This window comes from Amphiura filiformis, chromosome 3 (genome assembly GCF_039555335.1).
Source record: "Amphiura filiformis chromosome 3, Afil_fr2py, whole genome shotgun sequence".
NCBI classification, from domain to species: Eukaryota; Metazoa; Echinodermata; class Ophiuroidea; order Amphilepidida; family Amphiuridae; genus Amphiura; species Amphiura filiformis.
In genome coordinates this window covers 85,930,241-85,940,010 of record NC_092630.1, presented here as the reverse complement: position 1 = coordinate 85,940,010, position 9,770 = coordinate 85,930,241, and the positions used below count along the sequence as shown (strand labels likewise).

At 40.2% G+C, this 9,770-nt stretch overlaps 1 protein-coding gene across 1 annotated transcript; it reads left to right on the top strand.

The window, feature by feature from the left end:
- The first annotated feature begins 4,113 nt into the window (after window positions 1-4,113).
- LOC140149301 (RNA-binding protein 15-like) lies at window positions 4,114-6,928 on the top strand. Its single transcript, XM_072171567.1, has one exon. It carries the CDS (start codon window positions 4,147-4,149, stop codon window positions 6,577-6,579), a length of 2,433 nt encoding a protein of 810 aa, XP_072027668.1. The 5' UTR covers window positions 4,114-4,146; the 3' UTR covers window positions 6,580-6,928.
- The last annotated feature ends 2,842 nt before the right edge of the window (window positions 6,929-9,770 follow it).

The window sequence follows — 9,770 nt, the reverse complement described above, 5'->3', positions numbered from 1 at the left end:
GAAGCTTTTCACAAAGTCATGCCTATATTGTGGCGCCTCCGTAGAGGGCGCCAAAAACAGTACGTGTTTAGAAAGTGAAGGCAAGAATGTATTTAAAAACGTTATGTTTAGAATATGGATGTCAGATGTTTTGAAATTTATCACTGACCAATGTTCAGAAATTTGACACATGATGTTTAGCTTCTAAACGTGTTTACAACGTGAAGGCAAAATTGTATTTAGAAAAGTGTTTAATCTGTAAACACTGTTTTTGCAGTGTTTAATAATTATTACAAAAACGAGAGTTAGGCCTATATTATTCCATCCGATCCTTTCTATTATGTAAATCAATTATGATTGCCATAGGGCAGCTCCTCTGATGCCTGCTAAAAGCATATCAAACTCGTAAGCTGGATCAAAATAGGCCTACCGGGACTTCTTCTTGGCTTGACTTCGCTAACGAAGATTTAAGGCTTTTGTCCACGTAGTTCCGCTACAGGCTCGCTGGTGGCTAAATAGGCCGATGCGGGATATAGTCCGACTGCAGTAGTCATTTGCAGGTAAAAGTCTGATCAGTGCATGGTGGGGGTCCTGTTGCTGCTCTCTTTCCGCCGCTTTCTCTTGTCTTCCAACTGGGTTCTTCTTGAAACTTCAAAGTCAGAGACAGCTTGCTGCACAGTGTGTCTCCAAACAACACGGTCAGCAGCCAAGGTAGACCAGTGCATGGGTTTCCATGTTGCAGGCCTTCAGAATCTCTTTATCCAGTTTGGCATCAGAGGAAATAGCAGATCACAGGTAGGTGAATTAGCTTGAATTGGTGCACTGATTTTAGTTCTGTCTTGTCGATGAAGATGTGGGGATGTTTGTACACATCGTTGGGTGCTGGCTGGTGAAGCACTTCAGTCTTCTTCAGGCTGACTTCAAGTCCAAAGAGTTTTGTGGCCTCTGCAAAACAGGATGTGATGCGCTGCATGGAACTTTCTGTGTGGGCAACAAGAGCGGCATCATCAGCAAACAAGAACTCCCGAACTAGCAGATCCATTGTCTTGGTACGGGCCTGTAGGCGCCTCAGGTTAAACAGGCTACCATCAGTTGGGTAACGAATGTAAATACCGTCATCATCATCAAGATCAACAGTGGCCTGATGGAGCATCATGCTGCAGAAGATACTGAATAGAGTTGGCGCAAGAACTTGCTTCACCCCAATGGTAATGGGGAAGGGCTCTGTGAGGTCGTTATTCAGTCTAACCTGACCAAGCTGATTTTCATGGAGCTGGATGATCATGTTGATGAACTTTGGGGGACAGCCTAGGCGTTCCATGATTTGCCAAAGTCCTTTCCTGCTCACAGGATCAAACGCTGGTCAGATCCACAAAGGTGACAAAAAGTCCTTTGTTTTGTTCACGACACTTCTCCTGGAGCTGGCGAAGAGCAAACACCATGTCAGTATAGTTCCTCTGTTGGATCTAAAACGACATTGGCTTTCTGGGAGGTGCTCCTCTGCATGGTTACCAGTCTATTCAAGAGGATACGTGCAAGAACTTTTCCAGCGATGGAGAGCAGGGTAATCCCCTATAATTGGAGCAGTCAGACTTTTCCCCTTTGTTCTTGTACAAGGTGATAATAACTGCATCTCTTAGGTCTTGGGGAAGCTTGCCATGATTCCAACAGCAATAGAAGAGTTCATGCAGTTTGGTGTGCGGTCCTCCATGCTTCCATATCTCTGCGGGTATGCCATCAACTCCTCCTACCGGGACTAAAGGGGACTAAGTTGTAAAAGGCCTATGCCTCTTCCTTTGGCTCCATTTCAGGACACAATTGTTGTCAATTTTGTTCATTTATCACTGAAATAACAATTCTTTGCCCTCTTCGCACGCATTATGGTAATATTCTTTTAGTAGCCGATTAGTGGGACTATTAGGAAATTTTGCCCCTGGCTCGGTTACTCCGGTACATCCCCCTTTGAATTTTAGCATCATAGTCTAGAACTAGTAAATTTTCGCGAGCTACGCGAGCACTTAATCAAATTTTCGTGCGCTTTTTCCAGTAAAAGAATTCGGGGGAAAGCTTGGAAAAACTTTTTTTCCGTTTATTAAAGCTAGTGATTAAAGGTTGCATAGGCCTGCCAAAATATATTTGACAAACTTTTCTGAAATAGAAGAAAAAGATGGCACAATGAGGGTTCTGTTTTTTTAATTGTTTTTTTATGGGGGTACCCTGTAAAAGAACTGGCAAGTGTTCTGCTTAAGTTCTGGCCAGCTGATCTCTAGCTGAAGCTCTCTGTCGACGACGGAGAGACGTTATCAATCAGCGGGCCTACACTGTTTCTACGCTGTTTCTACGCTGTTTCTATGATGTTTTCTGTCGAACAAGGGACATGGCTGTCAAATATCCCATTTCTGTTAAGCCTGGTTTAAGGAGCCTTCTAAGCCTGTGACCCCTTTCAGAAAAGATTTTTTATTTTTAAAGGAAGAAAGGAATTGAACTATAAGTGGTATGTTGCAGGGTGGGTGAGTGTGTAGGGGAGGGGGTACAGTGGCGTAAATAGAGGGGGAAACTTCCCCAACAGAAAATTGTCAGGGATAAAATGGGTACAGCAAAGAGTAAAGTGTCCTTCAAAAGACTGGCTACGCTAGGGGGGTATTCACATCCAATTGCCCCAATGCTACACATTAATTGCATTTTTTCCAAATTTTTTGCGCCCTTTTTCTTTACTAATTCTGTTTTTGCCGCACCTTCTTCTTCTGCCGCCCTTCGTTTTGCCGCCCCTTCGTTTTGGCCGCACCTGCTGTTACCCCAGGGGCGCGCGGCCCCAAACCCCCCCCCCCCCCCAAAAAAAATACGCGCATGGGTACGTTTATTTATGATATGAAAAGATGTACCGCTAGAGCATAGATCATCTAATACCGGTATTAGGCGATTGTCAGACGACCCGATAGAGAAAAATTGGCTTGACCACCATCCCCTTCGAATGGGAGAATATACATTCCATCGTGTCAACAGTCAAGCAATTACAGAGTCTGACTCCTTTGAAGAGTAATAAATTTATTGACTCCGTCGACGACTCTGCATGTAGAGTCATTTGACCCCACGGGTAGAGTCAACTGACTCTCCTGTGATAATCAGGTGACTCCTTTGGAGAGTCAGTGCTAGTTTACTCCTCAAGCATTGTAGCACGTAAAGCCCGCCCTTACCTTCGCGCTGACTACAAGTACAAATCAATACAAATAGCTGCAACTTTTAAATTCGTGTATTTTTCTTTCTAAACACTGATGTGTTGTTAATATTGAACGAAATATTGGACAAATTGGGTTGTACAAAACTGAGGCATCAAAATGCGCGTAAATACACCATCCTTCGTTCTATGTCAAAACATTGTGAATACAGATAATAGTTCTGAAGCTATAATTATGCGTATCTAAAACAGCTGCGTTACTTTTTGTGCAGACTTTGTAATGCGAGCGCAGCGAGCAGGACATTTTGCATAATTATTTTGTGTTCCTAATGTTTTCCTACACTTTTTAGGGCGTATTATAGAAATGGTGCCCAATTATCCGTGCCAAAAATCGCTTGCCCCCCCGACCTGCCAAAAATCGCTTGACCCCTTTCGACCTGCCAAAAATGCTTGCCCGTCCCCCTTTTTGGCCTCAAAAATTTTGCCCCCCTATAATTCGCCAGACCGGGGGTACACACTAATTATTGCACCACCTCTAATATGAAAAATATAAGAAAAATGCAAAATTAGGCACAAAATATATCAGGGGGTGTACCACCTTAAACAACGGAGTCTTTTGGAATTTTGGGGAAGTTATGAGCTGTTATGTAAATATCTACCTTTTTGTGGGGACGGGGTGCTCAAAATATTGAACCTCTTTCGAGAGAATTGAGAAAAAATGGGTCTTTTGGTGCAAAGTCTTTATTTGGGCTCACACGACTCCCGGGCCTGCTCGCGACTGCGTGAGTTGAGTGACTCATGACTCATGAGTCAATGATGATGCCGAATCATGCCAGAACCCGGAACTGCCTGTCACTCGGAACAAACTAAACAATAGGTCCGAAACGGGTTACCGTATTTCGCGTATTGATATTTTTAATTGCTCAAGGTCAAAAGGCCATGTTACCAATATGGCGGCGCTTACATTGGCTGTAATGTAAAAATCTGTGTACATGAAAACTGCATTATTTACAGCTAAAGCACAACATATCGACTTAAAAATGAAGCGCCAGTCAGGTCGAGATACAGGGAGACGGGTGAGAGGAAGTCCTGATATGCTAAGACCAGGATCAAGGGAGAGAATGAGCCCTGGAAATGATCGTTATGAAGGTAGGGGTGGTAGCAAACTTGGTCGTGCATCACGCAGTATGGAAAAAGACGACAGACGGGACAGAGATGGTGGAAGGCGATCGGGCAATATGCGCGGCCGTGGGGGCCGTGGTGGTGGAATGGACCATGATCGAGATAGACCGTATGGTGGTGATTATCGTAGTTATGATAGGTTTGATTCAAACAAAACATACACGAGTTTACGACTCACAGGATTCCCGTCACATGTAGCAGACATGGCAATTAAGGATGCACTTTTTCATGAATTCAAAAAATTTGGGGATGTGAATATTCGAATTGTATACAGTGGGCCAAATGAAGAGAGAACAGCGTTTGCAAATTTCCGTGCTCATGACCATGCCCGTGAAGCCAAAATGGCAAAAGGTGATAGGTTAACATTGTTTGCCAAATCATTGCGTGTTGATTGTGTGTTTAAAAGTAAGAAAAATCAGTATCAACAACAACGAAGGAGTCAAAGTCCAGATATGGGCTATGGTGGTCGAATGCCACCTTCGAATATGGGTGGAGGTCGCCGCCCACAACAAGGAGGAATGCAAAAAGGAATGGTGCGCGACAATCCTGGAAGAGATAGGAATGTTATGTATAATAATAATAGGCGGCCATACGGCAATGATAATGTTAGGGAGCATGATCGAGATCGAGAGTTAATGCTTTTGCCAGAGGATGATCCTAAGGCTACACGTACAGTGTTTGTGGGCAATTTGGAAGATGGTATTTCAGAAAATGAAATCAAACGTTCATTTGAGCGGTATGGTATAATTGAGGATATTGACATCAAGTACCCCCCAAGAAATCAGGGCAATCCATTTGCATTTGTGAGGTATTTGAATTTAGATATGGCACACAAAGCCATGGTAGCAATGTCTGGTCAGTACATAGGAAGAAATCAGTGTAAAACAGGTTATGGTAAGCTGTCTCCAACATCTCGACTGTGGGTTGGGGGGCTAGGACCGTGGGTATCTTTGGGTGTTCTGGAACGAGAATTTGACCGTTTTGGAGCTATTCGCAAAATTGATTATGTGAAAGGAGAACCATTTGCGTATGTTCAATATGAAACGCTGGAAGCAGCTCAAGTAGCAGCCAATAATATGCGTGGCTTTCCATTAGGAGGGCCAGACCGTCGTTTGAGAGTTGATTTTGCAGAACCAGATACTCCTCCAAACAAGTCTCCATCATTTGGTGGTGGAGGTGGTGGATACCAGCAAGGAGGCAGAAGGAATGATCAAGGCGGTGGTGGTAATTTTGAGCGTGAATTTGGAGGTGGTAGATCACCACCTGCTCAGTATCGAGATAATTGGGTTGGAGATAATGGTGCAGAACCGCGTCGTGGTGGAGATTGGCAGGGTGGTAATGGCAGATATCAGGAGGATTGGAATCGCAGAAACAATTCAAAAGATCGTAATGCAGGAGGACCAGAAAGAAGAGGAAAACGAGGTGGTTCTCCTGGTAGTGACTTCAATAATGATCGGACTCCAGACAGAACTCGACCATTCAAACGTCGTAGATCTCCCAGTGCTAATCAAGATCGTGCACGTTCTGATAGAAGTTTTGAATCACCCGAGCGTGGTTCCCTTGGCAACCATGATTCATCACCAGATTATCACAAACGACATCGTTCTAGTAGTGAGGAAGGTATTGATGGTGAATTCAAGCAAAAAAAAAAAAAAAAAAAAGGAGATGGAAGAAAAGATTCATTGTTACATGGAGCGGAAACACTTGCTGATCTTGTGAAACATCTTGACCTTGCTTGGCAAGGCTATGTGGTATTAAAGAACAGTGCCTTTGCAACTAGAATGTTCCAGATTGGTGGTGACACCAGTCTTGCTGATTCTCTTTTACCCCATGGAAAATTTGATGAAGATGGGATATTGAGGATAACTCAACGTTTGCGTTTAGATCAACCCAAATTGGAGGAAGTAGGAAAACGTATTTCTGGAGCAGGATCAAGTGGTCACTGTTTATTGCTTGCTCTCCCTGGCGATGATATGCCAGAACCTGCTCCTAATGGGACGCAGTCAAGAGCTCTGCGTAACCTGGTGTCATACTTACAACAAAAACAAGCAGCTGGTGTAATTAGCCTGCCTGTTGCAGGACCTAAAGATGTGGATGCAGGTGTGTTACATGCATTTCCACCTTGTGATTTCTCACAGAAACATCTTTTGAATTATGCCAATGGGCTTGGAACGGAACCATCAAAGGAAGATCATTTAGTTGTCATAGTTGTGCGTGGAGCAGCATTTACAACTTCCGGCTAATTTGTTTTTGTTTGGAAAAAAAAAGTGTTCAGCTTCAATGTGGAATCATCTCAACTTTGTCTGGTGTGGCACAATTTGTAACATGCATGCAATATTTATTTGCGCAGTAGTCACTTGTAAAGGAAAAGTATACGTACACTGTTGTCGAAATAATTAAGTAAGATCATACACTTGCCAGTTGGTTTATGAAAGTCAGCTGAAAATATTTGATGGGAAATCGTCACTGCTAAATATGTGAGCATGATTGTATTGTGTATCCATTTGATCCTTGTGTTTTTTCATGTGCCACATTAAGTTAGCAATCAGCAGCTCAAACACCACTTGCAGTTTTGAATGTTAGTGTCTTACCTATTAAGGCCGTATAAAATTAATGTTTTGGTTCTCGTCCAGAGGATTTTCATGAATTGATGAGGGAGGGAGGTGTTTTTTTTTTTTTTTTTTTTTTCAATGTAAAATTAGCATTGTCAGTAGTTTCGGTCTTCTCCAACAGTGCTCGAGGAAACGATGAGGCCTTTTTTTTTTTTTTTTTTCAAATGTGAGATTCTGAGGATAAACCCCTAGAGTACCACAAAAAGACTTGGAAGTGATGCTTGTTCTCTAATAAACTTATTTATATGTATGAAGATTTCATAAATCATTCCAAAGTCTAAAAAAATTGAAAAATCTAAAAAAAAAAAAAAAATCTGACAAATCCCAGAAATTAAGGAGGGAGGGACGAGAAACAAAATATTAATTTTACACGGCCTAACCATGTGGAGAACATCAATTGGTTACTTTTAGAGGTACAATTTGAAAGAAAAGTAATTAGTAATAACATTTTATTAAGAAATCAACTCTCTCCTTGAATACATTCTTGAAAGAGAAAGTTGATTTATTAGTAAAACATTGCATGATAATCCCAAATTACATGTATAGGCAGGTCACATGGTAAAGAAGTGTGTACATGTTCACAAAATGTGAGTGTTGTGGAGAAAATGATTGCCAACTATGTACTGCATGACTATGTTTTAATCATCACCCAGTAAGTTCCATTAGATTAGCCTACCAACCATTTACATGTAGTTACCAAAGATTCCACTGTGTTACCTTGTGTTAGAATAGAAATATGTGAACGTATTTAGCAGTAGCCGCAAGCAGAGAGGTATTGTACAATGTATGTGCAAAATTGTGCATAGCTGATTAATCAAGGATTTAACCAGGATGTCAAAAGTTTCCTGTCCATCCAATCTCAGAGAATGCAGGGTGCACCACTAGAAAAGGAATCAGAGGAAATGGCCACGCCCACAATTGACAACTGCTCAATGCAATTTGTAACACAGAAATTGCTTGTGAGTTGTGACACACATTTTGATGTGAATATTGTAAGTTAATCTTTTGAAATCTTTTGGTGTGATAAAAAAAAAATCAAAAATGTGGTGTAGGACAGGTTAAGCTTTTTGTCAGACCCTCGTTTGTGTTTCACCGTCTCTACATACATGTATCATAATCTGGCTAATTCCTTATTGATTATTCATGTTTCCTCCATCTACTCCCTATTCCAGAAAAATACAGAACTAATTTTTTTGGATAAAAAATAATTATCCTGTTTTCCAAATGAAACATGGCTAAATCCTAATCCTTTAGTTAGTCCTAAAAACATGCATTTTTTAGGGCGTTTTTCGTATGCTGTGAAGCCCAAAGACTTGTACTAAGACTAATTTCAGTTTATGCATTCTAATTATTGAAAAAGACGTTTCATTCTTATTTAACCAACCATTTAATTAACACAAAAAAGTGAAAATTTGAGGAAAATTTCAGCATACTCAAGATTTTGAATGCTTAGACTTGTTCCAAGTCTGTGATTTTTATGACTCGATTGTTAGAAAACATGCTAAAAATGCATGTTTTTGGTTCTTTTTTCAAGAAATAAAAAAGTGAATTTTTTCTTTTAAAAATTTTCTCCAGTTAGAACTTAAATGAATGATTAGGATTGAGCTATGTTTGGCAGAACTTTATAGTATTTTTTAATCGCAAAAAATAACTGTATTTTTCTGGATTAGGGAGTAGAGTCTAAAGCGTACATATATTGTTGCTGAATCTGAAAAGAGGAGGCAGATCATGCACCAAAGAAAAGCAGTTTGAGTTTTGAGTTTATAAATCAACGGGCAAGTGATGCATGTTTCAAATTGTTCCCACCAGACAATTTTGTTTGAGCAGTCATCTATACAGTGAACATCAGTGATCATTTGCTGTGTGTGTGAAGACGACTAAGTGGCTGTTTTGTTGATTGCGTATTTGGAAGGAAGCACCTTGGATATTTATATGGAAATTTGTTGAAAAAATGCATCAATGTGCTACATTTTAATTGGAACAGATAGTGACTGCTAGTTTATATGAAATTTCTAAAAAAAAGTCTTCGTGTTGTAATTGGTAGAGAAAGTTGTGGACAGCTTAGCCTTAGCCATTGGGTTAAAATTCATCATAATTTTTTAACTCAATTTAAAATTGTGCAGTAGCGATGTTGAAAGTTTCACAATTTAAATAAATGTTTGACTTCAAATTATATTGGTAAATAAAATACTCCACTGGGATTTGTGATCTATCCGGTCATTTTCAGAATACTTGATATAGGTTTGTATTCTTTGCTGAACTTGAATAAAAAATGATGTGTGTTGATTACTTGTAGGTTAATAAATGCGTATCACTTGTTGGGAGTGAAATTGTACAAAAAAATGCACCTGTACTGAGATGTTGATGCACAAGCCCAGTGGGTGGAGTGCATTAGACGCACCACGGCACCAACATCTCAGTACAAGTGCATTATTTTGTATTTCTCGAGCAACAAGTGATAAGCATTTATTTAACCTATTTTATAATATAAATGCAAGAAAAAAATCTCTTGATTTTGTATTTTTATTTAAATTGTCACTAAAAAATGTTGGAAAATAGAAGCAAATATAAATGCATCAACCTTCAAGTAAAATTAATGCGTCCAAAAGCACTATGCAGAGTGTGCACCCATGCATTAGACACAACTAATGCATGGTTCATAAAACGTTTGCTCTGATTGGTTCTCGCTATCTAAGAGTTTATGAATTACTGTTGGAGGTCGAGATATTCTAACTTAATTTTATAGGACACTATCTCATTTTGACAGATTTGAAGGAAATACTTTTTCAGAAAAGATTAAGGGATACATGTAATCATTTTTA

What these genes read in the sequence shown, in the direction of transcription:
- LOC140149301 (XM_072171567.1), top strand. Translation starts at nt 4,147, where the DNA reads ATGAAAACTGCATTATTTACAGCTAAAGCACAACATATCGACTTAAAA.